General features: G+C 41.5%; 1 protein-coding gene across 1 annotated transcript; it reads left to right on the top strand.

Annotated features, from left to right (window-relative positions):
• The first annotated feature begins 9,276 nt into the window (after positions 1–9,276).
• On the top strand, positions 9,277–21,921 carry LOC133895528 (uncharacterized). Its single transcript, XM_062335922.1, has 28 exons — positions 9,277–9,514; positions 9,599–9,691; positions 10,331–10,503; positions 11,497–11,770; positions 12,093–12,160; positions 12,247–12,316; positions 12,405–12,725; positions 13,266–13,345; positions 13,424–13,475; positions 14,059–14,212; positions 14,954–15,041; positions 15,119–15,221; positions 15,300–15,390; positions 15,578–15,675; positions 16,258–16,446; positions 17,113–17,361; positions 17,761–17,856; positions 17,939–18,033; positions 18,123–18,186; positions 18,302–18,389; positions 18,480–18,550; positions 18,744–18,829; positions 18,911–18,995; positions 19,360–19,433; positions 20,149–20,255; positions 20,549–20,667; positions 20,765–20,842; positions 21,391–21,921. The coding sequence occupies exons 1-28, from the start codon at positions 9,329–9,331 to the stop codon at positions 21,619–21,621; spliced, it is 3,483 nt and encodes a 1,160-aa protein (XP_062191906.1). The 5' UTR covers positions 9,277–9,328; the 3' UTR covers positions 21,622–21,921.
• Positions 21,922–22,543: the final 622 nt, after the last annotated feature.

Below are 22,543 nucleotides of genomic sequence, written 5' to 3'. Positions count from 1 at the left end.
TGCTCTTGCTGAGCCTTGTGCTATTTTGCATAAGAGTAGCAATCATACTGAGCTTCAAATTACTAGTGTGCTGTTATATACACACTGACAACCATATAGCCACAAAATTGCAGGACACGCTGTCGGTACTATCAAGATTTGACAAAACATTACTCCAGCCTGGAATAAAATAGCTTTGGTTTATCTATTGCTCGGTCTTAGAGGCTGCCATTTTTATCCATATCTCCTTTGCCTACATGATGCACCATGTCAAACCTGCTTATTCAGGCTTAGAAGTAAACTATTTTATGGTTGTTGTATGCAACTTTAGTTATGCAGTAAAAGTCACATCGTCGAGAAACACAAAGCATGGATCTTTTGTTGTTGTAACCAAATTGTAGGACACGAGGCTACATTGTTTTCATCTGCATACTACATTACTTTATGCCAGTTACAAGCCTATTCCAGATAGCCATGCCACTTTTGCCATTGGAATCAGATCTTACTCTTCATATTCCTAAGTCCTTCCAAACTCCAAATAAATACACTGTCTATCTTCCTTGTATATATACATGTTGCTTTGCTAAACATCTTTGATGTTTCTGTTGCATAAAAAAAATCGAAAGTAGTTCTATGAGACCAAGGTGTCTAGTAATAAGCAAGGTAATTTATGTTTCAAATATTAACCCACTCTCGATGCCTGCCTGTCTCTGCCTGCCTGCCTGGAACTTGCACCATACAATCATTCCATGTCCTCATTCTCTGGTTCTAGTATCGATCTAGTATTATATTCCCACATCACCTAACATGCGCAATTGTAAGCACCCTGTTTCTTTATAGATGCTTAATTATAAAAGTTATTTGTTTGTTTGTCTTTTCCTAGGAAATAGAGCAGCAGAGAAATAGCTTCGGCTGGAACAGATCAGAACAGAAGAGAGGGAGAGAGACCTGCCGAGAAGTAGAGAGAGGAAGGAGGAAGACTGATCTCTTCATTGATTTGTTCAGCCAGAGTGCTTCTCCTATATATAGCCGCACATGATCCCAGTCGGCCCACATGATCTCCCTGATATCTATCTATATCTCTACTTTAAACTGAATTTATCTGTAACTCTTTATCTCTAATTTAAACGTATCTATTCTATCTCTTACTTTAGCTGAATTGAATCTAATCTCTAGAAGAACTAACAAACCTACTCTGGACTCTTCTTGCTGCGTGGTCACTGTTTACGCGCGTGAACAGTGCGTTTGAACAGTAGTCTTGCACATAACAGTTTTCCGTGGCATATTTTCCTGCTTAATTTTTTTGTCACAATCATTTTCTGCCAGGGCCTTCAGCTAGTTTCTTACAGAGAGCTTGGTTCAAGGTGTTGTCAACCCTAAAAAATGCCAAAGCTCATTGAAGGACTGCACGCATGAGAACCAGCGTAATTTGGCAAAGCTATGAACAAGCTAATCGGACGAAAATCCCACACAAGTTCAGCGTCTGCCAACTTGGGGATCAAAACCAATAGAGCGGAGTTCAGCAGATGCAACTTCCTTCCATCACCACCATGCAACGCTGCCATGACCTCGTCCTTTGATCACTGGCCAGCATTCCCTATAAAATATGTCGTGAACCCATCAGGGCCAGGCGCTTTGTCAGGCGGCAACCGCTTAATGGTCTCCCACACTTTAGCTTCACTGAACGGCAGCTCCAAATCACCCAGGTCAAATGTTAGGTGATTGAAGGCCTGCAGGTTCAAGGTAAGCCGTTGATAATGTGGTGTACCAAGCAGTTCGTTGTAGAAAGTCCACACTACCCGCTCCTTGTCCTCCTGGGAAGAAACGACCTAATCGTCGACCTTGAGCTCGCCACGAAGTTCTTCCGTTTGCGAAATCTTGAGTGCAAATGGAAGAACGATGTGTTTGCATCGCCCTCCCACAACCAGGTGATCCGCGACTGAGAGTGCACAATGGTGTGGTGGAGGGATACGAGGGCCAGGCAATGCTTCTTCAGGTGACGGCGCAGCCAAGCTTCCAAGCATGATAGGTCGCGCACATCCTGCGCAATGTCTAGTTAATGAAGCAGCTCCCGAGCTAGGTGAAGCTATGAGTTCACATTGTCGATCGTACGTTGGCTCCAAGCCTGCAAACCCCGGCTAAGGCCGCTGAGCTTCGATGCGAAGCTCTGTAACGGACAGACATCCTCAACAGGAGCTGACCACGCCTGGACAACGGCCTCATAAAAGCCGTCAAGCCCAGGCCAGAAACTCTCGAAGTGAAATCGCGCTTTGCCCTTGAAATTGTCTCTGAGGCCTAAGATAAGAGGGACGTGGTCCAAGATACCTGCAATGGAGCTCTGAAGGAGGCAATCTGGGAAGAGCTGCTCCCAATCGATCGTGTAGAAAACACGGTCAAGATGAACTAGGGTCGAAAAGGATCGCTCATTGGACCACGTGAATCATCTACCTGGGAGGGTGACCTCATGCAACTCAGTGTCATCTAGGAGACGGTTAAAATGACCCATCATGGCGCGATCCATATTGTCATTATTCTTGTCGGATGACCTATAGATCATATTGAAGTCCCCATCCACCACCAAGGTCCCACACAGCTGGAATGCACATCACGAAGTTCTTGCAGGAAATGGAGCTTCTCCGCATTGAGCTGCGGTCCATACACACATGTGAGCCACCATTGCCTCCCATCCACACCCGCACACAGAACAGATACGGAGTAGGAGTCCACCCGGTCGGAGATGGCAGAGCACACATTCCCTTTCCACGCCACCATGACACCCTGGCGTGAACCGATTGCTGGCAATGTGACATACTGGTCAAAGTTCGACCCAAGGGTGGTGATGAGGATCCTGATGGTCATGGTAGCCACCTTTCCATCTTGTATGCATACGATATCAGGTCTTGCCACAACCACGCCCTCGCGCACAGAATCGCGGCATGCTTGTTTGTTGAGACCACATATGTTCCACACAAGAATGTCTGAGACATCCATATGGAAATAAACACGACACGACCAAAGAAACCGCTATAAGCTACGCAACGCACTCAGCACCCAGTGGCAATAAAGTCCGTAGACCGCACCTCCCCCTCCTCCGGTACGACCCATCCAAAGAGCACCGCGAGCGTGACCAAGTGGGCATAGGGGAGGGGTTTGCAGAACAACCATGTGTAGTCATCCTAGGCTGACTGGTCGATGGAACTCCCCTTGACGAGGACACCTAGCTTCTTCATGAGAACCGTCTGCGCCCGACGAATTGCATTGGCCTGGGAAGCACACGCTGTGTCCGCCAAACTTGGCAAACAACCTTGCGCCTAGGCTGCCATCGATGATCTCTATGAATCAGAGTGCTTTCATCAAGGGTCGCTATATCCTCAACAATTTTCTCCTTGTTCAGCAAATGGCAAGGTTTCTGCACAATCAAAGGAAGCCTCAAGTGTTGCTTGAACTCGACATTACAAAGGCGTTTGACTCGGTGTCCTGGCCATTCCTGCTGGAGGTGCTGGCACACTTGGGTTTTGGCCTTAGGTGGAGGAACATCCTATACAATTTGTTGGTGTCTTCGTCAACTCGAGTTCTTCTCAATGGCTGTCTAGGTGAGGCGATTGTGCACCGCCGAGGTCTTTGCCAAGACGATCCATTGTCTCTGATGCTTTTTATCCTTGTCATGGATGTGCTCAATGCGTTGTTTGCCATGGCTGGGCGGGAGAGGTTGCTGCAACCGCTTGCGAATAAGGAAATTGGACACCGCGTATCCATATATGTGGACGATGTGGTGCTGTTTATCCATCTATCAGCTCGGGATCTGTCCTTATCCAAGGCCATCTTGCAATGCTTTGGCGGGGCCTCGGGATTGAGAACCAACATGCGCAAGAGTGTTGTCATCCATATACGGTGCTAGAGAGTGATTTGGTTCTGGTCTATTTTGAGTTGCCATGCATGATCTCGAGCTTCCCGTGCAAGTACTTAGGTCTTCCATTGTCGCTCTGCAAGCTGTTCAAGGCTGACTTGCAACCGATCATTGATAGCATTGATGATTTGTTACCGGGATGTAAGGCGGGATTGACGAACACCATAGGACGATCCATCTTGGTTCGCGCAGTCCTCTCGATAATCCCTATCTACACGATCTTGGCTTTGGATGTGCCGAGGTGGGTGATCAAGGCCATTGACAAGTGATGACGGACATTCCTCTGGAAGGGGAGGAAAAATTGCAAGGTGGACATTGTGATGTTGCTTGGAGTAGTGTGTGCTGGCTACTGGTACTCGGCGGTCTGGGTATCCATAACCTGGAGATCCTCGGTTGGTCCCTTCGGATGCGTTGGCTTTGGCTGCAGAAAACACAGCTAGACCGCCCCATGGGCGATGCTTGGACTCGTAGTTCATACCAATGCTCAGGCACTCTTCGCTGTGTCAGTGATTTCCGTGGTTGGTTATGGTAGATCAAAGCTTTTTTGTTGGATTGGTGGCTCCATGGTAGCTCCATGATGGATCTAGCACTGGCTCTGCTCCTGTTCGTGGCAAAGAGGGCGATAGCCAGACGTAAGGTATATGAGGCCTGCAAGATCGCGCATGGATTCACGACATTGGCGGGGGTCTGTCCGTGCCAACGTTGGCCGACTACCTGAAGGTTTGGGATGCATTGGAGGGGGTGACTCTGGTAGATGATTGCCCTGATCAACATCTATGGACCCCAACGGCTTCAGGCATGTACTCGTCACGCTCGGCGTACCATCGGTTCTTTACGGGCTCCATCGATTTTATCGGTGTATCAGGAACCGGGGGTCCCCGAATCCCGAGGCCAGGCCAGCCATCCGCCACATGGCGCCATCCCGCGAGGTCTCTCCTGTAGGATGAGAAAAGGTCAAGTCCCGGGAGAAGGTGCTCGGGGCCACAGTCGGTGGCCCCCGAGTACCCCAGTTCCCCGATGATCCACGAAATCCGAGTACCGGGAAGAAAGTGCTCGGGGAGGTGCACGGTCACCCCCAAGCACCCTAGTCCCCTGACGATCAGAAGAGCTAAGTTCTGAGAGAGAGTGCTCGGGGCTGCGTGCGGCGACCCTCGAGCACTCGGTTCCCCGAGGATCCATACAAGAGTGCTCGGGGCTGCATGCGGCAGCCCCCAAGCACTCGGTTCCCCGAGGGTCCGTACAAGAGTGCTCAGGGAGGTGAACAGTATCCCCGAGCACTCGGCACCCCAAGGACAAGGAAAGGCATTTTTGGGAGAGAGTGCTCGGGGATGTGAACAGTACCCCCGAGCACTCGGTACCCCGACGACCCAGAAAGACCCCCCGAGGGGCCTACCGGTGAGGTGTCAACCAGTCAAAGGCCCGAGGCCGCATTTAATGAGCGTGCGTGGCCTGTCGCCTCCAACTGCTCCCGTCGCGCTCAGCGTCAGTTCCTGCCATGTTTTGGCAGAGAGGCGTGGGGTTATTAATTGCACGGGTCCCGTCCCGTGCCATCCGGCTTGTCTCGGGATAACGTCGTAAGGACCAAGGCGTTCCGTCTGCCGCGCTGTTGTGGCAGGGGAACAAGACAGGGCGGGCACGCCGGGTTGCTCTGCGGCTGCCCGGTGGGCCCTCTCCACGACGCCTGTTGCTAGGGCATTTATGGTGACGGATGACCAGGCGTGCGACGCATTTTCCACCCCCGGTCTCTTCACCTAGAGGAAATGATGACGCCCTTTCCATTTATGGCATCTCGGAACTCGTGCCCCCCTCCTTCCGTTCGGGGCATGTCGCGGCCAGCGAGTACTTAAAGTAGCCGGCGGCACAGAAGCAAGAGGCGAAAAAAGAAGAGACGAAGCATAGCAAATAGAGACCAAGTGAAAAGAGCAGAGCTGAAGAAGACGGTTAGAGGTAACGGATAGACAAGAACACCGCGCAAGAGAACACCGTGAGGAAGGCTGAGCCCAGTCCCAGCCGAAGAACAAGGAGCCTCAAGCTCTTAGATAGACTAACATTCTTGTAACCCGCAATATCCTTGAGGGACTTCCTCAGGACAGTTATAGCATCCATACAGGAGTAGGGTATTACGCCCCCGTGCGGCCCGAACCTGTCTAAATTCCGGTGTATTTACTTCTTCTTGCACTAGGTCAACTCCCATACCACCGGCCATTGCATTCATTCCCATTTATTTCTCCGATGAACTTATTCAGGATCATCCCCCCGGCCGAATCTCTAAAAAGGGGTCTCTCGGGATCCCTGCGACTGGAGTTAATCCTCCGACAGATTTCAAACCTTATAAGAGGGTATGGAAGACTTGGGCGCTGCTGCGTGCTAAGCTCTTCGTCTGGTTGGCCATGCTCAACAGGTGCTAGACTACGGATTGTCTTGGCGTCGCGGTCTACAACACCCGCAGACCTGCCCTCTTTGTGACCAAGTGGATGAAATGGTGCAACATCTGCTCACGGGTTGTGTCTTTGCAAGAGAGGTGTGGTACAAGGTGCTTCGACACGTTGGCCTACAGGATATGGCGTCAGATGGGCTTGTTTGCATCTTTCAGACTTGGTGGAGACGAGCTCAGTGCAGAACTCCCAAGGATGTCCGAAAGGGCTTAAACTCCTTGGTGATCTTGTGGCCTGGTCAATTTGGAAGCTCCATAACAGGTGTCTTTGATGGCTCTTGGCCTATTGTGAGGACGCTGCTGCGGGAGATCTTTGAGGAGACTAGGCTTTGGAGTAGGGGGCAGCGGGGTTGCGTTCCTTGTTGGCGTGAGTGTCTTGGTTGTATCTAACCAATAACTAACCCGGTGATTGATACGGTTTTGTAATTGAATGGTTCTTTATCTTAATATAATGATACACAGTTCTCTTGCACGTCCGAGAAAAAAAAAGACTAACAATGCTATATGTTCTCTAAACTTCTGCTGATTTCTCATCAAAATTGACGATGATATTAGCTTTAACATATTTGCATTGTGCAGCCTGCTGTTTGCGACGAGGTGTGGCACACCCGACAGCTGCTTCTTTCTTCAAGTGGTGGCTTCTTACAGTGTTTGAATTGGATGCTGTGAACCGGTTTCTGAAAGAAACAATTTGGTTTTGTCGAATATCTAACTATATATATACAAAAGAAGTGTATCATATACAGATAGATATATTATACATTTACTTAACAACTCCGAATATTACAAATTCAAATCTACAAAACCTATTACTCCTAATGATCAGGAAGACATATACTAGTAAGGTCTCAATCGGATTATCCGACTCGAATACAATTAGTATTTGGGCTAGATTCGACTGCTTTGTCTTAGCCAACGAGATGAAATACTTCATATCGACTACGGCCGGAACTAAAACAGTGCCAGTATCTCTTTATAAGGTGATGACCCTGACCCCCGGAGGGGGAGACAGACACAACTCGACACAAGCAATTCCAAGACCCTAGCAATCGGAGAAACTCCACGACTTCAACCTAGATTAGTCTATATTCTATCTGCTCCATTTAATAGACCTAGCCACATTGATCGTATTTGAGATAATCTATATACAACATCATTCACATAGGATGTAGGGTATTATTCCAACCGATGGTTTGAACTTATCTATATCGCGTGTCTTGTTTTCTACTCGATTTTTGATTTTAAAGGTACTTCTGTTTAATTAGGATATATTGTTAGGCACTAATCTTCGGCAGGTATATTCTGTGAATTCTATATAGTATCTTGCAGGCTGCATCCGGTTATCTTACAATATTTGAATTTGGTTTACTCTAAAAGAAATGGAGTGTGCCTTGTTCTCCCTGGAGCTTGAAACTCGCCCACATCAACATTTTTGTCGCACAAACTCGCTGATCACGATATCTCACTCTTTTATCTGGCCCTGAGCAAGAATGCAATTTTGGTAGTCAATTTTGATTTTAGTTGCGCATAGATTATTTTTCTTGCTCTGCAGCTCATCTGAACCCTACTGGAATTTTTTTCATTGCGTTGGATTCGATTCTTGGAGATGGTCCGATTTGAATTATGTGGTTGATCCGATTTATAGCATTTTTCTTGCTAGATCCGGTTTCTTTGCCATAACATTTGCCTTTCTGAGTCAAAGAGTGTGGATACTGAGAGAGGGGGGGAGAGAGAGGAGGAGAGAGAGGAGGATATCAGATCTAAACAAAATCCATCTGTTTAATCTTTTTACTAAACCATGAATAAACTAAGACACTTTGATTGTCATTATTTTTCTTTTTAGAGTGTAAGACAGCTGCATATATTTAACACATAATATATTCACACCACTGTCAATACATACAAATATGCACCCTCCTTACACATGTCAATAGTTATAGGTAACATCTAAGATCTTAAGAGCATAGTATTGTACAAACTTTTATATAACAGACACAAACAACACATATATATACTCATAAAACTAGTAGACATAGGTACCAAGTATAGGATACGAACTCAGGTGACGTTTGAATATCGAGAAATGAAGGCTAGGATAGGGAAATAAGATGTGGGATGAATCTATTCCTATGTTTGGATAGAGGGTTTGGGAAAAACAACAGCTCTTGAATTGAGATACGAGGCTCTCTTTTCCCACCATTTCAAACTCATGTGTGGGGTAGGATAGGACGGGATAGAGTAAAAAATATGCGAGATTACATTTTTACCCTTGAAAGTTATGTTCTGATTGATTCTTCTCTGTCAAAAACAAGGGAACTATAGTCACTTAAAATTTTATTTTCTATCCCTATCCCAATACATTCCAAACGTAAAAATAGGTGTAAATTTTTTATCCCTATCCTTTACCCACATCTTTTTATCCCACCTCATTTCTCTTTCACTAACCCAATCTCTATTCAAACGCCACCTCAGTGGGATAAGGTAGGATAGGGTGGATGCACATGTGCACTTTTAGAGTGATTACTATTAGGGATATAAGCGTGTATCTACTTAGTCAGTTTTGAGTCACTATTTAGTTTATTTTTTAATTTAATTAGGTAGAGATGATTCTTAATTTATTTTTTAGTTTCGGATGGACCCAATTACCTAAAAATTACAAAACTTACCTCCCTAATTGCCACCGATGGAATTATTTAATTTTAAACTGGGCTATGCTTGTATCTTAGGTCCACTGGCAATTTGCATAATTACTATGGGCCCGTTAATCTGAAATAGGGCCCATCTGACCCATTAGATTTGGGTCTCACTGGGTCTGAAGATCGATTTATATATATTTTTTAAATCTGAAAATTGCAATATATATATATATCCATTTAAAAAAAATTCAAATATAGAGTTGAAAATTAATTTTCGGTTTTGAAATTTTCGAATTAAAAAATATAAAAATCTCTGAAGATCTGGGTCTCGCAACGTCCAAGTGCGGCCCGGATACATCTGAACCTCCTCCGATGGCCTCCACCTCCTCCGGCGGCGGCGCGCGGCCGTGGAGGACCGCGCTGCTCACCCTCCGCGACGAGTCCCTCGCCTCGCCCACCCCACCGGCCCTCCTCGCGCTCCTACGCCGCGCCCTCCTCTCCCCCGCTTCACCCTCCCCCTCCCTCGCCGCGTCCGCCGCCGCGCTCCCCCCGCACGAGGTGCGCCCTCCTGGCACGGTCCCCTCTGGCTCCGTCCGCTTCGGCTCGGTTTGTCTCGACCTCACTCGCTGTTGGGCCATGCAGGTGGGCTCTGATGTGGCGTTCCTCGCGGAGACGGCCGCGGCGGTGGCCCCCTGCGACGGCGCCGACGATGCACTACGCGGCGTCTGCCACCTGGTAATGGTTCTGTGCCTCAACTCGGTCGAGATCTTATAGGTGGCTGTCGGACGTCACTGTGGATTAGTTTAGAACTGTATTAGACTGTGTTATGCGGAAATCGGACAGGAGAATGTGTGTGACGTTAGGATCAATAGTGGAATAGCAATTTTAATCCTGATTAGTTTGAACTCGAATTTAGCTTTATCACGCTATGCATTGAGGTCTGGTTATGATTAATTGGAGGCTTGAGGCCATGGTTCTATGATTCTATCCATTTTTCTGTCACTTTTGCTACATTACTGTGGTACATTCTATCAGTGAGAGATTGCTACGTTCTGGAATTATACTATTAGCTCTGATCAATTTGATCCATAAAATAGTTAAACCTTTTAGATTCTGCTCTCTCTCTGTCTCTCTCTGTTTCTCTCTCACTGATTTTAGGTTTAACTATTTTATGGTTCTATGATTCTATCCATTTTTCTGTCACTTTTGCTACATTACTGTGATACATTCTATCAGTGAGAGATTGCTACGTTCTGGAATTATACTATTAGCTCTGATCAATTTGATCCATAAAATAGTTAACCTTTTAGATTCTTCTCTCTCTCTCTCTGCTGAAAACCTATGCATTAACATTCTGAGAATCTACTTATGCAGATTCATGATATCACGTGCAAAACAAATATGGAGATTGACTCTCCTGGTTGGCTTGCAATGTTGAAGTTTCTTGATGCACTTGTGAAGTGCTCGATTGAGGGTGCATGTGTGAAGGGCCTCTCTGGTAGGACAGCTGCATTGAATACAGCCTCTGAATGTTTACAGATCCTCAGGTTAGCTTTTGAGTATTATGAAATTCTTGGCAAGCTGCTTCCTATACTTGTTTTCTTTGTACCAAGTACAAACGACCTGTTTGTCTGCAAATGTGTGATGATGGTTCAGGGTTTGACTGAACTTTCGATGACAAAAAATAATTCTGAATATTTCTTGCTTCTCTGAACACAAATGCTTCTACGTTTAACCATACCATACCCTTCCACAAAGAACTTAATAAATGACGGCCCGATCTTTTTTACTAGAACTCTTCCTTTGTTACATGTGATACTTTATTCCACAAAAGCAATCCTCTATGCCTATTTTCAAGAAATCGCACTGCACCACCTGTACTTGCCTGAGACTCCGGATCCCGATGAATACTTCCGAATTCCCCATCTTTACTTCTAATTTGATGCAAATTGCGTCATGCACCTCTGAGTTTCAGCAACTTGGCACCTACAATTTTCATTCAAGAGCAAATAAACACCAATTAGTGCTGTGAAATCGACAAATTGTTTGCTTGAATGAAATATTAGAAAATTGATGTAAGCTTAGTTCTGATATGAACATGCTTACTACCTTTCAAAACTATATAATGGTGTACTAGTTAATAGTGCGTTAACAAAATAAGAATATTCTGCAGCTCATTAAGGGTATAGGTGGTAAACGAATCAAACTAAATTTAGAAGTACAGGGAGGCAACTAGCCAAAATTAAAAGTAAAGGTGATGATCTGCACCAACTCAGAAGTACAGGGGTAATTGCCAAAACTAGAAGAAAAGGTGGGGATATACAACCTTAGGAAAGTAGAGTACAATTTTTCTCATTTTAAAACCTTTTAATTATTCTTGAAATAAATCTGCCTTTAGGTGTACTGTAGTTTGTGCCAAAGTTACTGTGACTAATTGACGTGATACCTGTACTCTAGCATCAGTTTCGTGGATAGTTGAAATGTCATCAGTCATCTATAATTTTTATTGCTCCTCATTGTTCTCTTCTCTCGACGGCCAGGTTTTGGAGCAGGGATTATGGAAAAAGTAGTTCATTAACTGAAAATTCAGATTCACTAAGAGTGCTTATCTCGATTTTATCATGCTTGCAAGCTGAACTGAACCACTCTGATAAACCAAATGGCACCGGCATTTCCTCCCGCTTTTCTGGATCAGTGAATAATAAAAATTCCAATATCTGGGATATGAAAATATCTGCATTTTCCATGGTGGAAGATATACTATGTAAGATTGCATCAAGTATGTCGGAAGATTTGTGGCAGTCTGTCATTGAGGTTAGTGGTTTTTGACTTTCTGTTTTCGTTATTCTGCTTGGTGCTGTCACATGGGGCTTTGAGTGACTAGCAAGTACCGCAGCAAGGAAATTAGCAGCAATGTAGAATGTGATATGCAGCTGCCATTAGTGATTTAGAGCTTCCGCCATGATTGATCACCTAGACTTCTGCTGTCAGTTGACGACATGCCAGATGCTAACACATTAACCACTGGCTGATGCACATTGCACAACTGTTCTGTGGCTTGACTTGAGGTTTGCATTGTCAGTGTGTGCACCAGTATTCTATTTTAATCACAGTCTCCTTTTTTTGTACTTTCTAGGTCTTGAGGAAAGTTATGGATTTTGTCACAGCAAGGAACCTTGTTATAGAGAGTAGTGTAATGTCAAGGTTAGTATGTTGGTTGTTTAATGTATTACAGATTACAGTGAATTGAATGAATGCTAAAGTCAAAGCTAAACCTCACCATTTTGCAGATTTTATACTTCTTTTCTTCGTTGTCTACATTTGGTTCTTTCGGACCCCAAAGGATCACTTTCAGGGCATGTAAGTATACAAGAAAGCTTTAATTCTCATTTGAACAAATATGTTAGTTTTTTTTTTCTGATTGTAACAATGTGCATAAAACTTCAAGGTAGCAGGGTTTGTGGCAAATCTGCAAATGTTTTTCGTGTATGGGCTGAGGTCATCTTCGCCTCCTGCACTAGCTCCAAATGAAATCAAAACAGATTCGAAACCCAGGGCTTCATATCGTGGACAATATAGACCACCTCATTTGAGGAACAAGGACAGAAGACAGAATGATTCACTGGATAGTCGAAGTTCAGATAGTGAATATTCTCGATATGATTTAAGCTCGTCAGATTCAGATCTGAGCGATAGCGATGGATATGCAAAAAATGGAGACCGCTTCCGGAGTTCAAAGGCTAGATTAGCTGCCATCCTTTGTATACAGGTATGTAGCTACACAATATGTTGTAAATGACATGTCTCCCTTCTTAATTCTGATGCATCCATTTTGATTATTGTTTCCTTATGCATCTGTACTTCTTATATTGGATTTTATAGTGGAGTTAAGATATCATGGATATTTATCCTTCATAGTTAATTTGTAGTGTTGATTATTCCTTTTATTATTAGAATATGAATGAATGAGAGTACCCTTTAATAGTTAGCTACTGATTTGAAAGGCAAATTGCCTGGCTAATTAGATCACCTGGGCGACTTCACTCTCCTATGCCAATTTGAAGAACTTTTGATATGGTTTTTTAAGTTTACAAATTAAATTAAAATTTTGGAGCTTCAAAAATTTATATTTTACATGAATATCCATGAACTGCATCATGAGCTAACGAAGATATTTACTTGTCATTTTCTTCCTGAAGTTTTTGTCATGGGATACAAAATACCGAATAGGCGAATACAACATCAAATATTTCAACGTGTTCATATTGTTTAAGTAACCATCTCACTATCCTGCTCTCACCTCTTTAAGGATATCTGTCGTGCTGATCCAAAGTTACTCACTTCGCTATGGCCATTACTTTTGCCTGAGAATGATGTTCTCCAACAAAGGTAAACTCTTCCACATACAATAGTTAACATTTCTCACACCTTACCGTCATCTAATGGTACTTTTTGTTGCTTGTACAGGAAATATCAAGCAACTCTGATGACATGCTTGATTTTTGATCCTATAACAAAGGTACAAGTCTGCAGTTACCTACATATATATTGATTGTGAAGTTTCTCAAATCTGCACAACATCATCATTATTATAGTATCTAGCTTTTTCTAATTATTCTGCATTTGACAAAGCTGTGCTTACCTCATTGCCATGCCAATTTTGCTGCTGTGAGCTGTGTGACTAAAGGTGTTTGTTTGTCTTGATGCCGTTATGACTTATCTGCTCTATGGAAAAAACCCTAATGTACTAACAAAATCGATGACTGCCTTACTTGATCAGTTGATCCAACCTTTGCTTTGCACCCACCTTTCCTTGATCTCCATCATCCAACTGAATGTTGTATGGATTTTGTACAGAAAATTTTGTTCAAATAGTGTTTCTCTGCTGAACTGACTGTGCAGGCACTTTGGAGTTACTCTATATGATGCTATCTTAATGCTTCTGTTTTTTTCCCCTGCCTTTCTGATTTTTAGAAAGGTCATGCAGATGTTAATGATGATATACCTTCCTGAATTCTGTATATCGTAACATGTATGGTTTATGGTAATCTCGAATTAGTAATTTTCCATTCAGGAACTCTCATGCACGGTAACTTGTACAGGTACGTGTTGAGGCAGCATTGACCATTGCTGCCATGCTGGAAGGGCAAACGCTAGTTTTGACACAAGTTGCAGAGTACAAGGAGTCATTAAAACGTGGATCTTTCACTACGTTATCTTGCTCGCTGGGTCAAATTTTGATGCAGCTGCATACAGGTAGGAGAGTTACTGACATTTTCAAATTCCAATACACCAATATCTGGACACTTTTTTGACCACCGGAGTCCTGATGACTGTTCTTCCAAAAAGAAATTCAACACCAATAAAAAGTTGATCACACCTTTTACACCATATATGACCCGCCAGAACGCAAACAATAAAAGCAACTTCTGCAGCTAGGCACATAGTGCAAGCTAAAACAGTTAACAGGGGCATGACTGCATGAGCATAAGGGACTAAAGCAAAAATAAGGTGCTACATCAAGTCATCAACCTTGTTCATGCCCAACCTTAGTACACAATAAGCTCTGGTCGAAGTCTTCTGAACATTTCTAGTAATTCACCTCTGAGCTGTGGAGGAGATTGCATGTTCCAATCTGTGAGCAGCGGCGGTGACCTACCCTCCTGAGCTATAGCTTTTGCCATGACTAGGCATGATGGGGCTACAGCTGATTAATGTCTTCTGGTGGTCACTGAAAAAAGATGGTGACTCATCACACCAAAAATCACTCCAGAACAACTCTTTCCTATCACTACCACTACCACTAACAACCTATTTAAATTACTCATACCCTCATTTCCACAGCTGGGCACTCAATTTCCAAAGTTGTGTCCCTTTATTTTGGTAGAACTGATGTCTCACTTGAGACAATCTACAATCAAATAACCAGATCCCTCCACTTTGTAAAAGAGATATGTTCAAATTTTGCACTACATTTTGGCTTTCTCTGATTGGCAGGAGCACTATACTTGATACAGCGGGAGAGTCAAGCTACTTTGCTTGCGGCATTGTTCAGAGTTCTCATTCTTTTGATATCTGCTACACCGTAAGATCTTGACCCCACTTGTGTTTCTGTTTTTTTTTATTCGATGATGTATAATTGATAGTATGTTAAATGAACAGGTACTCTCGGATGCCAAAGGAGTTGTTGCCAACAGTCATTACAGTCATGTGCAGTAGATTATTGAACACACACTCGAATAAGAGTGAACATTATGCGTTGCTGGTTAGTTTTCGAATATATATTCCCTTATTCAGGAACCAAATGGTCTTATTCCCTGTACCTTACATGAGTGCACAACAGGTTAATGTTCTAAATTGCTTGGAGGCAGCATTTTCAAAGGTGCCACCTACTTTGGATGTCTTTGCGGTTCTCACTCAAGACTGCTGTGCTGGTTAGGCCTTATATTCCTGAATTTAAATTAATGTTCTGCCTTAGTTTCCTCATTTGTTATAAGCTGCATACTGCTAAGTAGGTTATTGTCTTTTTAGAAGACATGCAAAGTTGATCATATTGAAAAGGGTTTGGATTTTGGAAAATACTGAGTTGTCAATATCTTTTTTACCATACGGGCTTTTCAGGAGCATCACATGATGAGCAAGAGTCAAGTGTGATAGCTGTTCTTCTTCATTGTATAGAAGAGGAAATGCATTTCAGTGTTAGATGTGGAGCTTTCCAGGCAAGTTGCCATTCTGATTCTGTTAGTCTTAAAGATTACTTTTGTATTTGTTTGTCCAGTAAATGTATCATGTACTCTTATTACTCAGTGCTGCCCCTCTCCCCCCCCCCCCCCGCCCCCTCTTTTCCTGCCCCTTTTCTTTTAATATGGTTTTCCGAGATTATGATCCTTTAACCTCTGCTGAAAGATTCGTCTCATTCTTCTAAGTTTTATCTTGGATATATTGTTCATATTTTCAATTCTAATGAGCTATGAGGAAGGTTGAGCTTCATGGTGTTTATAGCAGTACTGCAGTTGTGCTTTCGATGCTTATGCAACGTAAATGATGCTATTTCATTCAACAACCACCATTTGCGTTAACTGAAGATACAAGTCCAGATACAATGAATAAGAACATATGGACCACCTAATGAGATATCACCACTTGGATGTACCTTTTCAACGTAAATATATGCATGTGGGTTGTGACCACAGGAATAAATTGCTGTGCACTGTTGTAGGACATTTATATTGAGTGTCCTTACAATATCGCCACAAGTTGACATTCTTGGGCATTATTCATCCTTTTTTATGTGTGCTCAGGTGTTGAGATCAGTGGTTCACAATTACCCAAGCTGTGCAAACATGATTTGGGAAAAAATTCGAGACAACGTTCTTGGTTTGTTGCAAATGCAGAGCTGTGAAGACCAAAATTGTGATGCTAACTTTGGGCCTTCTGGACCTAAAGAAGAATCATCAATTAAGGGAAGATGTCTTGTGGCTGGAATCAAGGTAATGTTTTCTTTAAATGTTTTATAACCTTGTGGGATGAAACAACAACTTCTGTGATATTGCTTAATAGTCTGTTCTTTTATGCTATATCACATTTGGATTCTATCGTGCATTTCTGAACTTTAACCTGCCCTCCTTGAAGGCAACACGATAAACTATAGATGTTGGGCTACTCCTAACCTTGCATTTGTCTTTATCTTTTTTTTTTTTAAATACAAAAATAAAAACTAAAAACATTCGTCGTTTGTTTTCCTGCTGATCAATTTGCAACAATTTGTGTTCCTAATATGCTTAAAAGTATCAGTATAGTGTATAAGATATAGTACGTAAAGTTGGATGTATATGTAACCTATTTGTCCAACTTAAGACATTGTTTGCATTGCGTATCTTGTGCTTAGATTATTTTGTTGATATATGTTGCCTGAATATCCTGTGCCCAGATTCTTATGAGCTTGGTTACTTGCTGTATGACAGTATGTATTGGTACCTTATCCTTTTCCATTTTACATGAGTTGGTGTGTTATTATTGAAATAGATATTCAATTCGGCTCTTAGAACTTTCTAGTTGTGTGAGTAAACCATCATTTTTAGTCATGACCGTATTTTGTTAAGTAGTCATTTGATCATTTATTAGCATTTTTATCTAAGATTGTTTCTGTTTGACAGGTAATGGATGAGTGTCTGCGAGTTTCATCTGGATTCAAGGGAGCAGATGACCTCAAAGAATGTAGATTACTGGATATTCAGCAAATTTCTGATTGTACCATAAATAAAAGTATTAAATCTGCACCTCACTTTGAAGAAATTGCTGGATCATCACAAAATTGCACTTTGGACATAGCACTTGGAACCAGCCGTTGGATTGAGGTGATGGAGATCCATCTCCCTGAGGGGTTATCCCATGACTCTGCTATGGTATTTTACCACCTCTAGAACTTGTCATCTGCATTTCTTTATATTATCTGCAGAATAAACTCCCTTTTGATTCATTATTTATCTATAGCCTATGTTATTAATCCTAACATAATGAAGCAGAATAGCAACGAAAATTCCTGCCACTTCACTTAAAGAAGCTAACTAATGTATAATCATTGGCACCATTTGTGATGATTAATTTGAACATAGCAATATCTTTCTTAAAGCATTCAGAATTTGGGATTGTCGAGTAACATGCCAAATAACATAGGGAGTGTTGTAAACAGAATAGTATTGCATGTGCATCGTGTAAATGCTTTTGTCCATAGCTGGAACCAGGAAGTATTCCGATTCTTTTGTGTTTTTCCTGCACTAAATAAAGTATCTGTTTATTTCTAGGTCAGAACAGCATCACTCACATGTTTTGCTGGCATGACTTCTGATGTTTTCTTCTCCTTGCCAGAAAATAAAAGAGACTATGTGACCTCCTCATCTGTAAGTCTGCATCTCATTTCCATATTTCATTGTGTTTTCCTAGCCTGTTCAGAAACGTCATATTGAAATTGTCTTTGTGTAGGTTCATGCAGCATTGAGCGATGCGGTTCCTACTGTAAGATCAGCTGCATGTCGAGCTATTGGTATTGTTGCATGTTTCCCTCAAATACTGTCAAGGTAATTTTCAGAACTGTGCTTGCACTGCAGCCTCCCCTCAGAAATGCTAAACTCAGAAATGGTGCATGATGCACTGTTTCCTCATGCAGCCCTAGCCTACCTGGCAAGTTCATAGATGCCATTGAGTTTAATACACTGAACTCATCAACTCCGGTATCTCTCTCTCTCTCTCTCTCTCTCTCTCTCTCTCTCTCTCTCCCTCTCTCTCTCTCTCTCTCTCTCTCTCTCGTTTATGCCATAATACTTTACTGTAAATGTTAATATTTAGGTTCGTGTCACCGCTTCATGGGCTTTGGCAAATCTTTGTTCTTGTGTTCGTTTTAGAGCATTGGAATTGCATATGGATCCCTCTGCAGGTACGTATTTCATGTTGATTTACAACATCTACCATATATACCAATATAGCATGCTTATGTGTTTATTATCTTTTTTTTTTTCAAGTGTAGGTGTACTGAATAAATCAACCATAACTCTGTTGGTTGAAATTGCTTTGCGTCTGACTAAAGATGGTGAAAAAGTAAGCTTGCGTTAGTCAACTGATGTGCTTTTGTTTTTGATTGTTCAACGGCACCCATGTCAGATTGTCAGTTTTAGCTATGAAGAATACAGAGATAATCGGAGATGTATATTCATTGTGAAAAAGAAAAGAAAGCAAAGCTGCTTGTATATGCCGTGAAAAGAGTAGCATTGATATTTTCATTTTCATTCAGGTAAAATCAAATGCTGTTAGAGCTCTTGGGTATCTTTCAAGATTTATCAGATTCAATCACCAGGCTGACGCAATAAATAGCCCAAGGTTGCTTAACATTCTGTGTGCATCGATCACTAATTTTTTGCTGGTTACTTCAACTTACAGTTTTCTGGATTTCCGTAACAGCGATTCAATTTTTTATGGAGATCCTGTCTGGCTTGAAAGAATGGTCCAGGCTTTGATATCTTGTGTGACAACTGGGAATGTAAAGGTACTACAACTACAAGAAATTGTTGCACTTACAAAATTGAAAATTCATGTGCTGAATGCCTTTTTTATTCTCTTGAGCACTATCCAAGTTTCTGAGCCATTTTCTTGTGTGTAAGTCAAGAGCAAAAATATGCATCTTTGCCTTCTTGTTTCATCTTTATGAGGAAAACCTCATTTAACAGGAAGTTCAATGATTTTCTCCAATTATCACATGTAGTTTTCTGCCAAAAAAATAAAAGAAATATAAAATGTTACACAGTGAGTAGCGAAAGAATTTTTCTAATTTATGCGATGATAGTAGCGGTTGTGGAATGTAAGATTCTTCAGCTGGTTGCACTTTGACATGTCTTTTGTCTTTCGTTTAGGTCCAATGGAACGTTTGTCATGCTCTTAGCAACTTATTCATGAACAATACCTTGAGACTTCAAGATATGCCTTGGTACGTATCTGTACACAAAAAAACCTTGTTCGTCCAATTGTTTCAGACAATAGTGCTGTATATTTCCCTTGTTCAAGCATTGCATGCTTTCTTTATCTTTCGGAAGCATTTTGAATTAAAATTGTAAGTACCATATGCTCCCAGAAACTGGAGAACAATGTGAAAAGAGGTTATTTTATAAATTCTAAATTTAATAAAAGAAAACCTCCACTGGCATCTTATATTTTTCATCTATTCTTTTTTAAAGCAGTAGAACTAAATAGGAAGAACTTGAAATTAACACAATAATTATTTTTCTAACATTGTTAACCTTTTCAACTGGAAGTCTTTCCATGTGGTGTTTGAGGTTTTGTGCTAGCATGCGATGTTATTGATTCTCCCTCTAGATTGCTTTATCTAAAAGCTCTCATTATCCATATTATAGCCTATAGGCACTAGTGGTCAGTGGTCGCCCATGGCACAAGCTTTTGCAAGTCACAGCAGCACTGAATATGACTGATAGCATGCTGCAGAATCTTTTGATTGATTGCACTTGTGATTCATACTTATGACTTCCTAGGTATTTAAAATTTTAGATTTCACATTTCCTCGTCCACGTTTGTCTTATCTATGAAAGTATGAAGCCTGTCAATCATGATAGTATCTCTGTAAATGCTCCAAGTTAATATGTATCTAGTGACTAGTGGTTCTGATCTTCAAGGATTCTGTGTAACAGGGCATCAAGTGTTTATAGCATACTTCTACTGCTAATCCGTGACTCAAACAATTATAAGATAAAGATGCATGCAGCTGTTGCTTTAGCGGTGCCAGTCTCAAGGCTTGGTTAGTCCCCTGACTTCTATTCTCCGCCTTTGGTTAAGTGTTGACTTTCCACATTTTGGAAATACCATAACATACGTGGATTAAAGCTTTGTTCCCTCATTTTTGAGATTTCATTTGCCCACATTATGTACTAAACAACTTTTGTCTTGATCATTGACATTCCAAAACTAAATTCACTATGCTGCCATGCATTCCATTTTGTTGGATATTAGTATCCTGATTCTTGACACTACACATTCCTACACAACTAAATCCATGAAGCTGCCAGAGCTTATGCTTTCTGTTCTTTCCAGATTACGGTAGGTCATTTCCAGATGTTGTTCGAGGCCTTGTGCATGCTCTTGAGTCATTGAGTTCAAACAATTCATCACTACCTTCGAATTTCAAACAGAAAGACAACCTTGAGAAACAGGTTAGTGCTATTGATGCTTATATAGAGATTTCATTTGCACCAAAGCATCTTTGTTTGGAAGCATTATTGAAAGTTTTGACCCCCCTTCTTTTTACAGCTTTCGTTTACTGCTCTTCATTTACTTGGTTTTGTTTCACCAAATGATGATCCAAGCCTGAAAGATTTTCTTGTCAAGGTAAGGGACTACTTTTAGCCTGTCTATTAGTGATTTTCTATAAAATAAGTCTTCATCTGGAACAATACCCTTCAGTGGAAATTATAATTTAGGTCAAATTGATATTGCTAGTTCCTGGATACCTTAATTTCAGGAGCATTTGTTGGTCCTGTCGTTTATGGAGTCATCGAACATAGAACACTTGATTTGAGTCTGATTGCTCTGTATTATTATGAAGTCCTGGAAACAGGATCATATGCTGATAATATCATTTTGATACTTACTAAACAACACACAGAAATAGTGTGGGCTTACATTTGTCATTTTGTCTGAGTCACCGAGATGTGCAGGTATGTGTATCTGCTGTAGCTTTTTGTACTATGCATTAGGAGAAACACTCCATAATCTATGCAGAAAAAGCGAAGTAACTTAAGATGCTGCTCGCTCCTGGTAGATGTGGCATTTTACTGAAAACTCTTGTATATGGTTTCAATGTGTAATATTTACATTTTTGTAGTTGCTGATGGGTCTATTAGTCTGTCCTAGCTAACTCGTTTGCCATTGAACAGAAAGCTTCCTTTCTAGAAGACTGGCTGAAGTCATTATGCTCATCATTCAATAATGCTGAGCACCAGCCCTTGCCGACGGAGACCATAAATGACGAGGATGGTTTCAGCCCAAATGTTACACAGAAAGTCATGCTATCTTCTGCTGTACAGTCCTTGCTTGACGTATTTACAATTAGAAACCAGGAAATTCTTGCTCAGAGATTTGAGCAACTGTCTAGAAGCATAGCGTGAGTGGCAAATAGTTGTTGTGGTCTCCACCCTCCATTAACATGCAGCAAGATATTGGTCATGTACCTCTCGGATAGCCAACCCATCAATCAATAGATTCTTGAAGTCTTCCCGGCAAAGAGACGACATGACTTGATGCAAAATTCCATGAACTCAACGAAGCTGTGAGCCGGTGGTCGTTTAGGATATTGACGAAGCAGGTGAATATGTGATTTTAAAATTAATTGTTAAGCGATTAAGAGAACTTTTGAAAATAAATTAGAGATTACTAGAATAATAAGAAACAACTCAGTGTTACGTTAAGATTTGCAATTTTAGGGTGATATATGATAATTTATATTATAAGAAGATAAATTGTATGAAAATAAATAGTTTAATAATAAAGTAAATAGTTTAAGAGATGATATTTGAAGTTTATCTTGTGGTATTGGTAATTTACTGGTTATTCTTAATCTATACTAAGGTGAGTTTAAGTTTCTAACTGCTTCTCTATCGAGTATTTGATTTTTACATGGAGAAAGAGTTCATATCAAGAAACTTGATCTTAAATCAGAATAGATCAATAAATTACTCAATATCTTGATTCTACTAGAGTAGCACTTTGCCACTCCGACAAGGTGTATTTATCTAAACTGTCTAGGAAGTGGCAATCTCTAAGAGTAACAAGTCAACGACGCTTGCTTAAAAGACCATTAGTGTCTTAATGCTTAAACTTTTTAAAGTTATGCACTAGATGTTTTTATATTATTAAGTATGTAACCAACATCTAATACTATTAAGTATATAACCACTAAGTCAAGAGAGAGAAGGAGGGCAAGTGCTTAAATGTATTGTGTTGAAGTGCTAGAGATCTTCTTTGAACCAGCCAAGCAACTATATATAGGCCACACTCTAAAATGTGATCATTTCTTTTGATTTGACACAT

The sequence above is a fragment of the Phragmites australis genome, chromosome 16 (assembly GCF_958298935.1).
Source record: "Phragmites australis chromosome 16, lpPhrAust1.1, whole genome shotgun sequence".
NCBI classification, from domain to species: Eukaryota; Viridiplantae; Streptophyta; class Magnoliopsida; order Poales; family Poaceae; genus Phragmites; species Phragmites australis.
The sequence above is the reverse complement of the archived record's forward strand: the minus strand, read 5'-3'. Positions and strand labels throughout refer to the sequence as shown.

Excerpts from the sequence above, each read along its gene's own strand:
- LOC133895528 (XM_062335922.1), top strand. The coding sequence starts at position 9,329 with ATGGCCTCCACCTCCTCCGGCGGCGGCGCGCGGCCGTGGAGGACCGCG. Across the intron at positions 15,391-15,577 it reads CACTCAAGACTGCTGTGCTG|GAGCATCACATGATGAGCAA; the intron begins GTTAGGCCTTAT and ends CGGGCTTTTCAG. Across the intron at positions 17,362-17,760 it reads TATCCCATGACTCTGCTATG|GTCAGAACAGCATCACTCAC; the intron begins GTATTTTACCAC and ends GTTTATTTCTAG.